General features: G+C 46.0%; 1 protein-coding gene across 3 annotated transcripts in view; it reads right to left on the bottom strand.

The window, feature by feature from the left end:
- Positions 1–19,926, bottom strand: part of EndoB (SH3 domain containing GRB2 like, endophilin-B) — a 92,818-nt gene that overhangs the window by 11,170 nt on the left and 61,722 nt on the right. Inside the window, exon 9 of one of the 3 annotated variants that reach the window (XM_075697252.1) lies at positions 19,112–19,250. The exons of the other annotated variants lie outside the window; for them this stretch is intronic. Coding sequence (XP_075553367.1) covers positions 19,215–19,250 — 36 coding nt within the window. The 3' untranslated portion in view covers positions 19,112–19,214. Of the gene's footprint in view, positions 1–19,111; positions 19,251–19,926 lie in introns of those variants that run through there. 3 annotated transcript variants of the gene reach the window in all.

Genomic DNA, 19,926 nt, shown 5'->3' on the forward strand with positions numbered 1-19,926 from the left:
GCTCAGTGGCTATGGTGTTGGGCTGCTGAGCACGAGGTCGCGGGATCGAATCCCGGCCACGGCGGCCGCATTTCGATGGGGGCGAAATGCGAAAACACCCGTGTACTTAGATTTAGGTGCACGTTAAAGAACCCCAGGTGGTCAAAATTTCCGGAGTCCTCCACTACGGCGTGCCTCATAATCAGAAAGTGGTTTTGGCACGTAAAACCCCAAATATTATGCTGTGCCACCTGCTACGTTCAGCAAAGCCCCTATTGCACAGAAAATTTCAAGCATGTTTTCAAGCATTTGAGATATACGAAATTGACATTGAATGACTTGAAGTGAGCGCATCGTGCACAATATTATTATTTTTAAATGGAGTCGTAGTCGGCTGTATGGTTTTTACCTAGCCGAGTTCATGGCTGTCTGCGCCTGTGTGATTCCGGAACTACAAGGCCAGAAATGTTTAGAAATCGTTCTATATTGAGTTACCCATTGCGATCAGGAAAACACTTCTATCGGGGATAAATCAAAGAAGTTTTTAGGCATGTAGGGCCCTCGGGGCTGTATAAGGTAGCCTCGCCGCCGGTGGAATTATCTGACTGAGCTACGTCAAATGCTCGGTTGCCATAGCTGGAAGTTCGAATCCTGCTATAAGAGCTTTTTTTTTTTTTTTTTTTTGTACGATGGTGAGCTTGAAGTTCACCTCCTCCAGTACGCAACATCTGCAGGCTTGGAGTGACACCTGTCACCGGCAAAAGATGCCGAGAGCAAGTGGGGCTATACTAATCCAAGTGCAACCAAATAGGAAGGCCCACTAAGCTTCAACAAGACACTCCCTCACCAGAACAGGAATTGGCCTCTCTGGTGCAGTATTAGGCCACCCCCTCCCAAATGACTCCAACAACTAAACCATGGCCCTCAGTCCTCAGCAGCTGCGGAGCACCTGACCAAGGCGGTGGTCAGACCTGTAACGCAGCAGAGGGTGCTAAGAATCTCTGGACTCAGACAGGCCGCCAATGGAAACTGACCCTGGCAACCTTCAACAGCTGAACTCTGTTGAATGAGGCTAGCTTAACAGGACTCTTTCAGATATTGTTTGGGATATCATTGACCTTAGTGAGATTAGAAGTACTGGTGAGGCTTACACAGTGCTGACTAATGGCAATGTCCTCTCCTATAGAGGTCTCCCAGATAAGAAGCAATACGGAGTAGGATTCATAATCCATAAGGACATAGCGGGCAACATTGACAAATTCTACAGCATTAATGAGAGGGTAGCAGTAGTCGTAATCAAACTTAGTAAGAGGTATAGATTAAAGGTAGAGGTATTACAAGCCTATGCTCCAACATCCAGTCAAAATGATGATGAAGTAGATCAGTTTTATGAAGATGTTGAATTAGCAATGAGAAAAGTGCAAACTCAGTATACTGTAGTAATGGGCGGCTTCAATGCAAAAGTGGGGAAAAGCAGGCTGGTGAACAAGCAATTGGCAACTACGACGTCGATTCTAGGAACAGTAGAGGAGAGATGCTGGTAGAATTCACAGAAAGGAATAAGCTAAGAATAACGACCACCCTTTTCAGGAAGCGTAGCAACAGAAAGTGGACCTGGAAAAGCTCTAATGGTGAAACAAGAAATGAAATCGACTTCATACTTTCTCCTGATCCCAGCATAGTGCAGGATGTAGAAGTGATAGGTAGGGTAAAATGCAGTGATCATAGGTTAGTGAGGGCTAGGATTCACCTCAATTTGAAGAAAGAGCAAAATTGGTCATGAAGAAACAGGTAAACCTAGAGGCAGTAAGGGTAAAAGCAGACAAATTTAGGCTGGTACTTGCAAACAAATGAATGAAATGAAATGAATGAAACCGTAACTAGGTTGGCTTCAGAGGCAGCAATTGAAGTGGGAGGCAAGGCACCAAGGCAAACAGTAGGCAAGCTCTCCCAAGTAACAAAGGACCTAATAAAGAAACGGCAAAAAATGAAAGTGTCTAACTCAAGAGATAAAACAGAATTCGCGGAACTGTCAAAACTGATCAAGAAGGCAAAAATAAGTGATATTTGAAACTATAACGTGAGAAAGACTGAAGAAGCCGTAAAAAATGGCTGCAGCCTGAAATAAGTGAAAAAGAAACTTGGCATAGGACATAGCAAGATGTATGCACTGAAAGATAAGCAGGGTAATATCATGAGCATTCTCGAAGGTATAGTAAAAGCAGCAGAAGAATTCTGTACTGACCTGTACAGTACCCAGAGGACTCGGGATAAGTCCATTCGAAAAAGTAATGAACAACTCCTATATCTAGCGATGAGGTAAGAAGGGCCTTGCAAGACATGAAATGGGGAAGAGCGGTAGGAGAAGATAGAACAACAGTCGATATAATCAAAGATGTAGGAGACATAATGCTTGGAAAACTGGCGGCTCTCTATACGAAGTGTCTATCGACTGCAAGGGTCCCAGAAAACTGGAAGACTGCAAACATTATACTAATCTACAAAAAGGGAGACGTTAAAGAATTCAAAATTTATAGGCCCCTTAGCTTACTCCCAGTACTATATAAAATATTTCCCAAAATAATATCCAATAGAATAAAGGCAACACTGGACTTTAGTCAACCAAGGGAAAAGGCTGGCTTTAGGAAGGAATACTCTACAATGGATCACATCCATGTCATTAATCAGGTTATCGAGAAATCTGCAGAGTACAATAAGCCTCTCTATATGGCTTTCATAGATTATGAAAAAGCATTTCATTAAGTAGAGATACCAGAGGTCCCAGAGGAATTGTGTAATCAAGGAGTACAGACCGCTTACATAAATACCCATGAAAATATCTACAGAGATTCCACAGCCACCTTAATTCTACACAAGAAAAGTACGAAGACACCTATAAAGAAAGGGGTCAGACAAGGAGACACAGTCTCTCCAATGCTATTCAGTGTGTGCTTGGCAGAAATATTCAAGCTATTAAACTGGGAAGATTTAGGGGTAAGGATCGATGGCGAATACCTCAGCAACAATGCAGACGAGTTACAAAAAATGATTGAGGACCTTAACAGGGAGAGTGTAAGAGTGGGGTTGAAGATTAATATGCAGGAGGTGCAGCGGTGGCGTAGAGGTAGAGCATCCGCCTCGAGTGCAAGAGGACTGTGGTTCGAATCCCGGTGCCGCAGAATTTTCCACCAAAAAAAAAAATCCGCGCGTTGATAAAATTTTATAAACAGGCCTGGAGTGCGGTTTGATTCCAGTGACCAGAACCGGTAACGCACTCCCTCAACAGAGCAGGATTGGCCACCTTGGTGCAGTATTGGCAACCACAACCTCCTATTGGCAACCACAACCTCCTATACGAATACAACAATCAAACCCCGGCCCTCAGTCCCCAGCAGCTGTGCAGCAACTGACCACGGCGGTGGTCAGACGTGTGACGCAGCAGAGGGTGCTAAAAATCCCTGGATCCGGACAGACCGCCATTGGAATCTGAACCTGGCAATGTTTAACGCTAGAATGTTATCTAGTGAGGTGAGTCTAGCAGTGCTATTGGAGGAATTAGAGAGCAGTAAATGGGATATAACAGGGCTCAGTGAAGTTAGGAGGACAAAAGAAGCATACACAGTGCTAAAAAGCGGGCACGTCCTGTGCTACCAGGGCTTAGCGGAGAGACGAGAACTAGGAGTCGGATTCCTGATTAATAAGGATATAGCTGGTAACATACAGGAATTCTATCGCATTAACGAGAGGGTGGCAGGTCTTGTGAAACTTAATAAGAGGTACAAATTGGAGGTTGTACAGGTCTATGCCCTTACATCCAGTCATGATGACCAGGAAGTCGAAAGCTTCTACGAAGATGTGGAATCAGCGATGGGTAAAAGCCAACAAACACTGACACCAAGGACAACATAGCGGAAATTACTTGTGCTTAGTATATGAAATAAAGAAACGATAAATTAATGGAAATTAAAGTGGATGAAAAAACAACTTGCCGCACGTGGGAACCGAACCCACAACTTTCGCATTTCGCGTATGATGCTCTACCACTTGAGCTACCGCGGCGCCGTTTTCCTATCCAGTTTCTTGGGTATTTATGTGTCCTAGTGGAACCCTGGGAGTGTTAGCCAGCGCCACCACTCACAGACCTTGGCGGCGGACGTGGAACGTCCTTTTTGCCGCAGGCGTCACGAGAACGTGATCTTTTTCGGTGACGACAACAGTTCAATAAACCCACATATGCTACCTGAAGGCATCAATGTTGCCGGATTCGAGACCCTCGTTATGTAATAAACGAGAAGAAATGGGATTAACCGAGGGGCCCAATTTTTATTAGTCATATCATAAGAAGCCAACAAACACTGACGCCAAGGACAACATAGGGGAAATTACTTGTGCTTAATATATGAAATAAAGAAACAATAAATTAATGGAAATTAAACTGGATGAAAAAACAACAGCATTTGATTCAGTCGAAACCTCAGCAGTCATGGAGGCATTACGGAATCAGGGTTTAGGCGAGCCGTATGTAAAAATACTGAAAGATACCTATAGCGGCTCCACAGCCACCATAGTCCTACATAAAGAAAGCAACAAAATCCCAATAAAGAAAGGCGTCAGGCAGGGAGATACAATCTCTCCAATGCTATTCACAGCGTGTTTACAGGAGGTATTCAGAGACCTAAATTGGGAGGAATTGGGGATAAGAATTAATGGAGAATACCTTAGTAACTTTCAATTCGCTGATGATATAGCCTTGCTTAGTAACTCAGGGGACCAATTGCAATGCATGCTCATTGACCTGGAGAGACAAAGCAGAAGGGGGGTCTAAAAATTAATCTGCAGAAAACTAAAGTAATGTTTACCAGTCTCGGAAGAGAACAGCAGTTTACGATAGGTAGCGAGGCACTGGAAGTGGTAAGGGAATACTCGGGGCAGGTAGTGACCACGGATCCGGATCATGAGACTTAAATAATCAGAAGAATAAGAATGGGCTGGGGTGCGTTTGGCAGGCATTACCAGATCATGAACAGCAGGTTGCCATTATCTCTCAAGAGGAAAGTGTATAACAGCTGTGTCTTACCAGTACTCACCTACGGTGCAGAAACGTGGAGGCTTACGACAAGGGTTCTACTTAAATTGAGGACGACGCAACGAGCCATGCAAAGAAGAATGATGGGTGTAAAGTTAAGGGATAAGAAAAGAGCAGACTGGGTGAGGGAACGAGTGCGAATTAATGACATCTTAGTTGAAATCAAGAAAAAGAAATGGGCATGGGCAGGACATGTAATGAGGTCTTTAAGGGTAACGGACTGGATTCCAAGGGAAGGGAAGCATAGCATGGGACGGCAGTAAGTTAGGTGGGCGGATGAGATTAAGAAGTTTGCAGGGACAACATGGCCACAATTAGTACATGACCGGGGTAGTTGGAGAAGCATGGGAGAGGCCTTTGCCCTACAGTGGGCGTAAGCAGGCTGATGATGATGATGATGATGATGCAGAAGACAAAGATAAATAACCGGGCAAGGGAACAAGGGTTCAAGATCGCAAGTCAGCCTCTAGAGTCTGTGATGGAGTATGTTTACCTAGATCAACTAATCACAGGGAACCCTGACCATGAGAAGTTAATCGCAGAAGATCACAGGGAGAGGCCTTCGTCCTGCAGTGGACACAAAACTGGCCGGTGATGATGATGATTCCATATTGCAATTTCAAGAATGTGGCTGGTATGACGCCCAGGGTTGCCTGATGCCAGGTTTCGTAGCATACTTCGCTTAATTTTTCGAATGTGATGAAAAATACCTGTGCATTATGATATTATTGACCTATTTTGAACAGGAGTAAATGATAAGCATATTTTGTAATTCAAAAACGCTTTGAAGTTTCAATTTGTTTTAGAGTGTGCAGCAGTGCTTCCTGAAGTTCAATGCGAGGACACATGGTGGACGTTCAGAGCTGTTTGCAGCTGGTCGTCGAGCGCTGTGTTGTCTCATGTGCCTTCTATGTCCGTGTTGATCTGTGTGTGCTACAACAAATTACAACATGATCTATCAGCAAGCCCATATACAGGGTGCCCAGCTAACTTGGACCAAGATTTTGAAAAACACCTATGCGTTCTTCAGAACAGAAATCCTGTGGATGTTGTTAGCGTTTATCAGAACTTACAGTACAATTTTTTTGCTCATCTTTTGTTGAGTAATTAGCCGAGATAAATTAACTTTTTAAATATAGCTTGAAACATTCAGGCATCAATAGGAAAGTTGTGGAGCTTCACAAATATTGCCCAACCAAGGTACTTCCAACGAGATAGACTTAGCGTGGCCGTTTTTATTTGGGAAAAATGAAAGCCCGCGGAGTTTAAAAAATACCACATGACAGTGCGCTCTGTGTGCCCGAATGCGCCACGATTACAGCGCTCTCATGAGTGATTTGTAAAAACATTACCAACGCCACGCCTTCCCTTCACTTACGAGAAAGGGCTTCAACCTTTGTTCGGCTCTGACATTACCGGCAACGGCTGGTGACGGCACTCCGAAAAAGCGCTTCGTCAGCAGTTGCTCGCACCTGTCAACGAAGAACGCGCCCTCATCAGCCGTTTATTCTGATATGATGAGAAGAGCAATTTTTTTCCAGCGTTCAAGTCATTGCATAATAGAAAAAATACACACAAAACATGCATCATACATTTGAAACCTGTACGAGAGAGCATCATTTGTTACAACGCTTTTCTTCCAAGCTGTGCCAGCGGCTAGATGCATGTGAGCTCGACTGTCTATTACTGTCGTGCCGCACAACCGTTTCGAAGAATTTGTTTGCAGTGCCTAAAGCATGCCGTGCTCAAGCGAGCAGAAGGCGAACATGGTCTTAGCCTTGGGAGCGGCACGGGGCGACAAGAGGAAAGCTGCCAAGGTATACCGAAATTGGCAATGTGGGGGAAGACCTAGCACGAACACAATTATGAGGAGTTACTTGATGCCGAAAGAAACAGGTAGCTTCAAGAAGACGCGGCACAGAAAGGGGACCATCAATGAAGAGGCTGAAGGAGACATTTTGGCTTTCATGACTGCGAACCCTCATTCCAGCGTGTGTGATGTCAGTGGTGAGGTTGGCATTTCAAAGTCTTCAGTGCCAAGAGTTCTTAGGAAGGCTGAAGTGCATCCGTATCACCTTCAACTGCATCAAAAGCTGCAAGAAAGATACTTTCAATGGCGGCTTGATTTCTCAAATTGGATCCTTGTGAACAGTGAGGAAATACCGGATTTTGTTGACAAAGTGCTCTGGACAGATGAGGCAACCTTCTCCAGAAATTCTCAAGTCAACATCGATAATGCGCATTAGTGGAGCGATACAAACCCGCATTGGGTGGTGCAGACCAGACACCAGTATCAATGGTCATTCAGTGCGTGGTGCGGTATCTCTGATGGAAAAATAATTGGCCCCATATTTGTTTACTACATGCTCACTGCTCAGCGGTACGTGAACAACATCTTGGAAGGCCCAGTCAAAGGTTTTCGCTGTGATCTTCCTCTTGCGTTTTTAAAGCGAACTTGGTATCAGCACGACGGTGCACCAGCTCACAGCAGCAGCCTTGCCTGAGCCTGGCTTGATGAAGCCTTCAAACGCCAGTGGGTCGGGCGGCAAGAACCAGTGACATGGCCTGAAAGGCCACCAGACTTCACACCTCTTGACTTCTTCTTGTGGGGACATGTGAAAGATCGAGTGTAATGCAAACCTACAACTGCACCAGAAGCGCTAAAGGCAGAGATTGCCGAGGCCTGCAGCGAGATACCGTCTTGCGTCATCAAAAAAACTACATCGGATGTGCTGAAAAGGTGCCAATACTGCATTATGGCAGAGGGCGACTTGTTTGAACACATTCTTTAGACAGACATCACAGCGAATAAATCTCTACAACCATTATCCATGAAAAGAGCCATGTGTGTGAAACTTTTGTACGACGTGGAAAAGGCACATAAGTAATATGAAATTACAAATTCTCTGCCGACAAGGAATGGACAGGAAGCTAAAAAGCAACTTTCCGTGTCAGTTTACAATTCTTCCTTTTGTGACAACCAGCGTAATTCACACGACCTTATCAAGCTTGTTAAAATGCGCGTTTGCTTGTTGGGGTCTTGCTCCCAAATTCGAACTCATGAGCTTGTCATTTTTCCTCCACATGCATCCTGCTAGCGTGAGAGTGCAATTATCGCCGCAGAAACGGGAGCCGCACTGTATTTCAACTGCTGCCCGAACCCACTAGCGTTTATCTCGTAACCAAGCACAATGCAAAGCTCTGTCGTGGGCAGCACAAAAGGCGCGAAGCGAGCAATGTTTTTTACAAAGCTCGGTTGCGAGCACTGTAATCGCGGCACATTCGGGCGAACAGAGCGTGCTGTCACATGGTATCTTTTAAGCTCCGCGGGCTTTCATTTTTCCCGAATAAAGACGGCCACGCTAAGTCTATCTTGTTGAAAGTGCCTGGGTTGGGCAATATTTGTGGAGCTCCACTACTTTCCTATTGATGCCTGAACATTTCAAGCTATATTTAAATTGTAAATTTATCTCAGCTAATTACTCAAAGACGAGCAAAAGAATGGTACTGTAAGTTTAGATAAATGCTAACAACATCTACGCGATTTCTGTTCTGAAGAACGCATAGGTTTTTTTCTAAATCTTAGTCCAAGGTAGCTGGGACACCCTGTAGATACCCTCATTGCATATGCAGCCTTCGGAATTCAGCTGAAACAAAGTTGCGTCAGCGCAGTGAGATCCTCGTGCTACCTGTGCTTAGGATGAGCTTCTGAAGAAATGATGTGTTTACAGCAGAATCTCGATGATACTAATCTCACGGGGTCCTGAAAAATATTCGTACCACCTGAAATTCGCAACACAAAAAAGTTAAAGTAACAGAAACCGACAAACTTTTCATTGAATGGAGCAAAGAACAGACACTTTACTTGCAGAGAAAGAAATCTCTAATTTCTTTTTACTTTTTCGTCAAGTCAGCCAGCAGCCATTTCTCAAGTTCGTAAAAATGCTCCACACAGGTCATTGCAGACTTCCTCCGCACCGATGGCACATGCCAAAATGTTGAGCACATGCAGTGTTTTAGCTGCCTGTGGTGGCTTCTCATCATCATTCCTGTCAACATCGCCTTCATCCTCGCTGGAAGCCACCACGTTGGATGTGGCTTTGTGCGCAATGTCCTCGACTGTGCCCACAACGCAAGTGGAAAGGTTGTCACCCGTGGTGAGAAAATTGTCCACGAAGCACTCGACCTGGGGCCGTATTCTGTAGCGGTTCGCTTTGGAAGCGGTTCGGTCTGGCTGTTGCCATTAGTCGGCGCTTCGTTGTCGTCATCCCTGGTGGGCGGGACGACAAATTTTGTTGACGTCACACAAGTTGTCAATCATCTGGAAAGGAACCGGTTCCCTGCTACGAGAGGAACCGGGGAGAAGTGGTTCGCTCGAGGGTCGCGCGCGGTGGCGAGCATGATGTCGAGGATTGCTAGGGCAACCATGGCTGCCGGCTAGTCTCGCGCCAGCTGACGAGCCGGCACCTAGACGAGACGAGACAGAGACGGCAATGGCGGCTCCTTTGGTTGTGCTGCTGGCGAGCGCCGAAAGACAACAACGCGACGCGTTCGGTATGGCCGAAGAAGAGTTTCGAAGGCATTTTAACCTTTCCAAAGACATAGTGCGAAGTCTTTGCGATGAGCTGGAAGAACATCTCAGACCTCAAAGATTTCGTGGTGTCGACACTACGATGAAAGTGCTGTGCGCGCTGCGCTTTTTTGCCACTGGGAGCTTTCAACAGTGCATCGGGAATGAAGAAGCAATTGCACTGTCGCAGCCTTCGGTCAGCCGGTTCATTACAGCCATCGCCAAGGCCATTATGGTTGTGGGCAAAGAAAAAGGATGGGTTAGATTCCCATCCACGGCGCAACAGAAAGCCGCCGTCAGATGCTGGCCCAACACACACGACGCCTTTGCTAGGTAGGGGTGCTCCTCGACAAATGAGACGAGTATTTCGCGCTGCCTCGCTGAAACATGAAGATCCAGCCGCCTGTCCATGTGCGACGACATCGTTTTGGTTTCGGCACGCGAACAAGTCCAAAACGTAAACAAAGCGAGGCAAGTTGTTTGCATAACATATGGCACACCACCTAGCGACTAAATAAGAAAACAACACAAATAAAGTTACAACTCCCAGTAGCCGTCTGCGCCGTAAGCTCACATTTATTACTGAAAACTATATTTGCAAGTGTTCAATACAAACCAACGTTTTTTATCAAACCAGCAATATCCTTCAATTGCTATACCATCCCCCAAGTACAAACAAAAATGATGACGTGATCTTCCGGCAGACCGCCACTCGTTGATTGGTTCCCCTCACGCTGCCCCGTTCCACTCTTTCTCCGAGTGACGTAATCCAGACGTAACAGCCAGACCGAACCGGTTCCAAAGCGAACTGCTACAGAATACGGCCCCTGAAGATCATTCTAATCCTCAACTGCTGGTTCCTCTGACTCTGGGGGCATTACTTTGCAACTTTTAAAGAAGCCACACTTCCTGAAACAGTTGGCTATGGTAATCGGTGTGATCTGGGGCCCAAGTCATGGCAGTGAAGTGCAGCGCAGTCAGAAGGCTTATTTTCAAGTTACTGTCGTTTCGATTAATCTTACCGAGTAGGCACCGCACAAGAAGCCCCTTAAAATGATGTTTCATGTTCTTGATGACTCCAGCATCAAGCGGTTGCAGGTGTGTTGCCGTATACGGGGGCAAAAACACAACACTCACGTTTTGAAGCATTATATGCTTTAGGTGGGCAGTGCACTGATCAACAATCAGGTCAATCTACCAGTTCATACTCGGCATCCTTCAGTCGATGAGAAAGAGACTCTTCGAATAGGGCTTCCCTCTTCGAATAAGGCTGCCCTTTTCGAATAGGGCTGCCATCATCCAAGCTTTTTTGTTTGCCCGGTAAATGCAGGGCAGACGATTCTCCAGCTTAAAACATCATGGCTTCTGATACTTGACCACTACAGTGGGCTGAAGTTTCTACAATCCATCAGCGTTGCAGCAGAACAGAACGGAGACCCTCTCCAGGATGTCGAAACGAAATGTTTTATTGATAGCATTTATATGGACACTCAAGGCGCATTTTTGCCATTGCCTTGGTGTTCTGTATAAAGTCCAGGGACGATAACACCTTCGTCGTGCGTTGCATGCTGTATGTACGAGTGAAAGTATGCGAGGGAAGCCGACTATCGCGGCTCAATCTGGTGCATGTGAAGATAGAAAGTGGACAGCAAATGCACCATCTTCCATCCTGGGAAAGGTCGTGGAGGGATGGGAGCAACTCCGGCAGCGACTGCGCATTTCGCGACTGGACACAAGGGGAACTGATGATCGCGGCTCAATCTCACGTGCCGTATGCGGAGGAAAGCGGAGAGGCAGTGCGGAAGGGAAGGGGGGCAGCTTCGACTCCGCCTTCAAGTGCGTACTGTGCACAGCTGTGCACGGTCGCGCAAGCCACATCTTGAAAGTGATCTGCAGAAGGCTCATATGCACGTGTTCCCGCTGCTCCTGCATTGAAGCGATAGACAGCATGAAGGTCACTTCCCTCATTGCTGCTGCCACATTTGCTCACACTAGTGTTTTGACAGCCAAGTGTGATGCGTTCATGTTTGCATGTGTGTGCTGACACCATGCTTGTTAATGTTAGTAAGCAAATGTTTCTAAGTTTACACAGCCAATAAAACCACTATCCTTACTTTGTATAGCTGTCTAATAATTTGCTATCGCAATCGATGCTTCTCCTTTCGTGTGAAACAGGCTTTTTTTGTTCTGGTTTTTGTTCATTCCACTGAAAAAAGTTCTGGTTCTGTTCCGTAAAGAAAAAATGATCCGCAATGGTTTATAACGGTTTTGGTTCGCGTGCGAAAATTTTCAAAGCAAAGTAACAATAAAAACATAGCACTTATTTTTCTCAATAAGTGAATTGTGATTTCTGAGATCATACTCAGTGCCTTGACTCAAGGCACTGAGTACGAATTCAGAAGCAGCATGTCATCGATTGTACTCGCCAAAATGCGAGACTGCTGCTCCAATAAAACAAACATGAACGATAAAACTTCGGTAATAAAGCATTGTACCCGTAGAAAACGAAACAATAAGCTCTTCAATGCGCAAGCTCTGGGTTTTGCTATGATACCAATCTGCTAGTGCACCGAGTGGCAGGCTCATATTAGCGGAGCACTTGACCGGCTATCGGTCGCACTATCCTTGCCTGAGATACGCGCTTATGTGGACCCCTGAGATACGCATTAATTCTGACGTTGCCTGATGTCGGTTGTTTCGGATTGCAGACATTCCCCTTGAACCTAAAACTGATTAAAAATATTTCGGTTTCACTCCGAAACAAATAATAAATAATGTTTCGGTAACGTTTTCGTCCCGGTCAAAAATATCATTTTTGTTTTTGTTCCAACATACTGATCTTCTCCTTGCATGTTTGCCTGCCCTGACATACTTGGCCTTTAAACTAGAGGCTCTTCTCAAGCTGAAGGTTAAAAAAACAGGCCTGCCTCTTCTCTAGTAAACACCTCTTGGGGCTCATATCCCGAAATGAGTGAGGGCAACACAGTCGCGATCCAGTCGCTCATGACTGACTGGTCGTCTTTTTTTTTTTGCTTCACCGGAAGCCTCAAACCCATTAATGCCTAAAGAAAGCGTGAACTTGTCGGCTTTTTCTCGAAGAACTTTAGTGTCGATGTTCACACCGGCTGCAGTCACTTCTTTAAAGAGTGTTAATAGGGGCTTCCTTCAGCTTAACGTGGCGGGCTGTCTTCGCCTCCTTTGCATCAATGCTGAAACGGAGCACATTCTTCATTATTTGATTACGTTGTACAACAATCGTGTACAATGTCGACAGTGCGAGGTTCAGCTCTTTCGCCAAGTTCGTGTGTTTTCTTTTGGGATCCTCGTCCACCTTTAGTAAAAAGACTGACTTCTCTTTAAAGGAGAGGGCTTTCCACTTGCGAGACATCGTTGTTTACTAGTGGGCACTGGCTGAAGCAGCCTAGCTATCACAGGTTACAGAGTGCGGACGTGAACAGAAAGAATAAAAGAAAAACAACATGGCTGGAGTAGCCTGTCTCAGCTTGTCCCATGACCTACATCTGCGTGGCCTGTGCCATCTGTACTCGCAAAGCGAAGGCGCAGCTAGCAGGTGAGGCTCGCAACCCGCAAAATGCTGCAGAGCCGTTTAGCCAGACTGATGACAGCCGGCGCTGCTGTCCGTGCCGCAGCGCTGTTGCCTCGTCGTAGAGTCGGTGGAGTGTCTTCAGCGGCCACGACTGTTCGTATAAAACGCTGCAGAACGAAAAGCAGTTTGTTACATCACAATTCTAGTATGTTGTACTCTAACAGAACATGGATGGGGCCAACAAAGCATTCGTATCACCCCGAAATTCATACAAGCCATAATTGTATCACCGAGGTTCTACTGTATAGTGCTCATAATTGGCATAAGTGGTGCTTGCTTCTAGCCATATTCTTGCAACAAACGCAGCAGCAAGCACTAACCCAAAAGCTCCCCAAAAAGGGGTCCCAAAAAAAGGGGTCCCAAGCACCCCCAAAAGGGGCCCTCAACTACTTTTTATCGCAGTTGAGAAATGCATTTAAATTTTAATTAGACTATTTCAGAAATACTTTGCCGCGAAAAGTACTTCAATGCGTTCAGCAGAAGCAGAGGTATTGGCAATCAAGCATCGCGTTAGCGGTGCTTCCGTTTCTTCTTCAACGACTTGCAATGCGAAGGCTGTGGTGGAGCAGGGCGTGCCCACAACGCTTTGCCTACTGAACGTCACCATGGTGCACAGTTCAAATTTGATTTTGGACGTTCACGTAGGCGCCACTATTTCAGATTTTGGTGCTTACAATGCGCCAAACGTGGTTGTCCTCAGCAAGCTGCAGTGTTCTCAGTGAACGGACTCATCGCGGCACCCCGCGGCGGCCACGACATCGATGCTACGTAGCAGACCACAGCTACATGCAACTGTAGTGTGCATGCGCAGCGTTTGCATTGTGCACAACATGGTTTGGGCGCCTGTTCATGCTCGTATGCTTCAGTCTGGCTGTGCTGCGTGGTGTGGACTGGCTTTGTCCTGCGCCTGCTTGACTGACAGATAGTAGCCACATTAACTTGCGCATCTTGAAGCGCTATCAATAGTCAATACGAAGCAAAGTCTACCAAGGCAGGAGCTGCCAGGAGTGAGCGCATATTGGCAAGCGTGCGTGTGGTCCGACTTATGGTTCGCATGGTTATAGGCTGGTTGAGTGTTCAAAACTAGTTGAAATCAGTGAGACCCGACGGCTACGACATCAATAAGTACGGTGGCCAAAGTTTCATTCCTATGCGAATGGCCGCAGCCGAACGTGAGCAGACGATTCGACTTCTTCCGGAGGTGCGTAATTATTACCCAAATTTGAAAGCAGATTTTCGCTTATTTCATCCTGTTTATTAAACTGTGTCAATAAATATATACGGTAACAATAGGAAGAAGCGCACTGATCCAAACACCCTTCTGATTGGCCAATAGCAGCTGTGCATGGGAATCTGCTATATTACGAAATAAAGCATCCAGAAAAGAGTGAGGAACAGGCTTGTGTTTAAAAGAGAGCGTTTTAGAGAAAGGTGACTTTGCATTCCACTTGCAAACTCCACGTGCCACGCATGAGTGTAAAACTTGGCCGAGATGTTCACAGCAGCGTATGCTATCCATGGACTGTGTTTTTTCACCAAGCCCGAGGCGTGGTTCAGGACCCCTTGAAGGAATCTGCAAACGATTTGCGATTACTGAATGGCATTTCTATTGTGAACTTCAATCTTAGTATGTAGCCTGGTTTGTCCATCGCAGCATCTGTGCTGTAATGAAGTATAGAAGTCCTCTCTGAATATTTTGAAAGACGTAAAAGCCAACACTAAAAATTTTGTAGGAGCTGAAGTCACTTGTGTACGTAGCATCATAGACATGGTGCTAATAGACATGGACGTTGTCTACTATCCGGTGCAATATAGACTCCCATGCAATGTTTGCTTATGCACCGCACAGGTCGACTTTTTAATGTCATGGAATGTACACATAGGTCGGTGAACTCTCAAGAAGCAGCTCACTAAGACTGGGACCAACTTATGAGGCTGATTTTGTGTGAGCCTGGCTGATTAGTATATTCATGAATATGAGTCGGAGCAAACTCGGCTGAGCAGAATTTTGGGGAGTTCAGCACACACATGCCATCAACTCACACCATGGAATAAATCAGTAAGCAGCTGCATCTCACAATCTAGCAATAAGAAGATTCACATACACAAATGTCACACTCTCTTTGTCGCACGATTCAATTATAAAGGCAGTAATAACAGAATATGGTTATGTGAGTTTATGCAGTAACACATGTAAGTGCAACCTCATGAGCAACTTTCCTTTGCTCTTGTTGGGCATGGCTTATGCCTCGTGATACATCTGATACTTCATTAGCTGTGGATGTGCAAGAAATGTCCACACTTGAAAGGATGCTATCATTCACAGGAATGGATACAATTGGCCGACTTGAATGTACGATTTTGATCTGCTTTCGTTTAATGTGTTGTCTACTGTTTATAAAAAGATGTTAGCCTGCTTTGTACATTTTTGCATGTGTTTAAAAGGAGGTAGAGAGAGAGAAGGGAGGAAAGGCCAGGATGTTTATGGCGAAGTATTAGTTTCTTAGAATACTGTGATATGTTACGACCAGCATAAACAAAAACAATTCAATGCACTGGAGTAAGTGCAATATGCAATTACGCTTTAAAGTGAGGGTTAATACAGGTGCAGTAAAGATACAAATTCTGCAACATATTGAAGGCTTATTGGTTTCCTAGCAGAAATAAACATGATAATTCAGAAAAAAGAGATAACTGTTTAAATGATGCTTATAGTGCATTAACGCTTCAAAAACAAATTTATTATTCTGTTTATTCCTAGTCAAAGCATCAAATATGCTATTGTAGAAAATTCATTAAGATATATAGTTTGCACATTTGCTTTGAGAGCTTGATATGCAATCGCATCTTGCACTGGGAGTAACAGAACCTTGAAATGCCGACATGAACAGACTGCAACAAAATGGCTGGGCATATAGCACAACGTTGAAACGTGGCATACTATGCTGTGATATCATCTCCCCTTGGCACTGCATTTGACCGTACTTGCATATTCTTTAAATTGTTCAGTCCGTAAAAGCATACCACGCTACAACTGTGGCAATTTTGTATATGGCAAGCAGCTTGCATGCAAAAAATCAGAAAACAGGGATGACAACCAAAGGCCATGTCTTCTTGTGAGGGACACCTTGTAGTATTTACAACTAGCAGTGTGTGTAAATGACAAAAAGGCACGCAAAAGTACATATTATCAGCACCAGAAGCCAACGTGGAAAAAAAAAAGTGCAGCTTGATTAGCAAAGCAACGCGTCAACAAATGCCTGGACATCACAGAACTAAATCTGACTTCAGAGTTTTTATCTGCCTTGTTTGCATGCCGATGCTGATGGTACGTACTGCTTGCACAATCCATGGCTCCACTCAATTAGTTGCACTGTTGAGCGACTGGACTCCATTCTCCAAAACAAACTGCGAAATAACTCTCTCGGCTCTTGACACAATTTCGACGAAAAAGCGCAGCAATCGGTGTGACGCGGTTGGTCGCAGTCGCAGCGGGGGGGGGGGGGGGGGGCATCTGCGACTTCGATTTCCGTAACACGCAACCGAAATCAAACTTCCGGTGCGATGAAAATTGCATCATATGAAACAGGCTTTACGTAGTCAAGCATACGCAATGTACTGCAGCAAAGCATACCAAGAGTGCAAAGGGGCCACTGTCACAGGACATAACATGTGTTCCTTAATTACAGTGAAACATTGTTACTACAAACACCACATTAACAAACTTTTCAGATTAACAAGCTTTTCTGAAATCCCCTGCTGACTGCTTATATTCTTGAAGCACACTTTGACCAGTACAAAGAAGTCAAAGTCAAATACGAGGAACACGAAAAAACTGTTTCTTTGCATTCCTGAACAGCACTCATCTGTGTTTCTTTGTGTTCCTTGTCTTTCGTCTCGTTTTCTTCACGCTGGTCAAAGTTTGCTTCAAAATCATGAAGCAACTAACTCGCACCAGAGTCCTGCTATGACTTCTTATAGTTTCAATGTAAAAATACTTCAGTACTACGAATTTCAGAAGAGCGACCTTTGCAGAATAACAATCGTTATTCAGTTTCTGTGTCATATTAACAATGCCTCAGTATTGCAAACTAATATTCTGCAATTCTTTATTTTCATGTACCCTTTATGGCAGCCAGAACAGTAGACTAGCAGATGACAAGGTACAAAAAGCAGACGCCGTGTCACATAGGTTTGGAAAATGTTCAGCCATGCTGGAGGAGAAAAACCTCGGGAGGAGACATTTTTTTCTATTGTAGAAGTGATAACGCATAAGGTTTAGCAAGAGTATGCTCCGCCAAGACAAGTGTTGCCTAGCAACAGAGGCGTGTGCTTTCCTTCTGTTGCCCTATATATGCCTGTACCAGCTACGTGCATGGAGAAATGTAACATCTGTGGTCGCGAGGATGCCACACGTTTGCACTTTCTTGACGGTGTCGTTTACACACGCTTGCACTCTGGAATACCAAATTTACTTGAATCTAGGCCGGCCCCGATTCTAAGCCAACCCCCGAAAGTTCGAAGCCAGGAAAAAAGAAAAACAACAACTTACCTCAACTGTAGGCTGAACAAAAAAGCGAGGATAGTGTTCACAGAATGCAAACAGCATTTATTGTGTGCGAACAACTCGGTCCCTCAGTCCACGCCAGCGGCCCCAGTCCTGGCCGGCCGCACCCAAGAACACCCAGCCGAGCATCAAACCACCGCTTGTGTTCACGAGTCACTTTGTCCTCCACTTCTGCGACTGCTGGCTCCGATGCCGGAGTTCCCATACTACCCCTCCCTCTGCGAAGGTGATGATGGCACTGGCTCATGGCGGCTTGCAGCGATGGCACTGCACCCCTGGCGGCGGGCAAACCTTGCAGACTGCGGCACCGAATGAGGATCTGTGGAGCAGGCAATGTCCGAGTCACCAAGGTCTTCCAGGAACCCGCAGGCCCTAAACCTGGCTGGCTTCCTGGACGTACGCTTTGCAAAGATGCCACAGACCGGGTGGTGGAGCCTCCAAGTTGTCGAGGTTTTGCAGGAAAAAGTAGAGGCCCTAAACCATTCCCAGAGACACACCTGGTCAGGTCGCCGGAAGTAGCAGCCGCCCGCTCTCTTGCCATTCCATCGTACAGAGACCACACGGCACTGCACCACGCAGCTAACAGGAAGGGAAGATCACAGATCGCTTTCACAACCATTGGTAACTGACCTCAAGCGCCCATGAGGTTCTTGTCATAGCCGTCATCGATCTCCTCTTCTTCAGAATTATTGTCATCGTCATCTTCCCCGCCACTGCCGCCAGCCGGCGCCGAGGAACCGCCGCCAGAGTCCGAGACTTCGCCCTCCTCGGGCTCGGACAAGGACAACACGCCGCTCTTGTTCTCAGCTTCGCTATCTGATGAGCGGTTCTTCCGAGCGATTTTCTTTGACAGCATGCCTTCGCGTGCCTTGGTGGCTCTCTTACCGTCAACAGTCCAGTCGTCGTCGCTCTCTGACGTCTCTGAGTCGCTGGACGCGGAGGTGCCACCGGATTTGGAGCCATGCGTGGTCTCCGTGCTTCAACAACTTGTCGCGTTGATGTAGTACTGCATCGTGCTGATGCAGTAACAGTGCCGGCAGGTCCCTTCTACAATGGTAGCGCCTGGAGCTTCAGCAGTGTGCAGGAAACTGCTCCGCTCCCATGTCCCATGCCAGACCCAATGACGGTGACAGAGGAGGAGCCAGCTGAAATGCTCCTTAACAAATGCCAGAGCTGCAGCTCGCACCTCGGAGATGGTCATGCACCAGGCCAGGCAGGTGTTGCTACTGGCCGTGGAACGGGTGTCGCCCGCCTTCCCCACGATCATGGTCCATCCTGGAATGCAGCCGGGGCCCCATGTTACGGGCGCCAATGTGGGAACGGTGTGGTCCCTCTGTCCACACTAGCAGGCCCCAGTCCTGGCCGGCCACACCCAAGAATGCCCAGCCAAGCCTCGAACCACGAGTCACTTTGTCCTCCACTTCTTCGCCTGATGGCTCCTCTGCCAGAGTTCCCATAATTGAATATGAACATGCCGAGCTCATTTTACGTCATCATCGCTGCTGTGGTTTAGTAAATGCCATCATCGTTGCGGCGCACGCAAAAAGCATCTCCCGTTGCCCCCTTCAAAGATGGATGTTTTTCTCATCGATGCCAAAGTCCCGCCCGGCTTGAACATTTGACGATGCCTCTGCGGCTAGCACAACTTTTCGTTTGAAAGAGGCACTATAGTGGCATCGCTGTTCCGTGCCATTATGATAACGCCGTGCCACCCGCCGATACGACACAGGTCAAAATGGCAACATCACTTGTGTACTTCAGTTGGCTACTAGCGTGGCTAGTAGCGGCTGTGATACCGAATTTTCTAGATGGCTCTAGCTATGCGCCATATTTATCAAATTCAATAAATAACTGGTGCTTTTTAACAACCTCGAATCTAAGCTGACCCTAGAGTTTGGTATATGATTATTTGAAAAAAAAAAGAAAAGAAAAAACTATCGGCTTAGGTTCGAATAAATACGGTAGTTCAGATGTCCACCTCGAGCGAGATAGTTGCGGTGTCTATGGTACGGAATGTGAAAAAGAATCAAACAAAAAGAAACATTACGCTTTATAGGCGACATGGAGCCTCTTTGTTAATGATTTTCTCGGTGTCAGGGTCTCTTTTGCATGCGCCA

This window comes from Dermacentor variabilis, chromosome 1 (assembly GCF_050947875.1).
Source record: "Dermacentor variabilis isolate Ectoservices chromosome 1, ASM5094787v1, whole genome shotgun sequence".
Lineage (NCBI taxonomy): Eukaryota > Metazoa > Arthropoda > Arachnida > Ixodida > Ixodidae > Dermacentor > Dermacentor variabilis.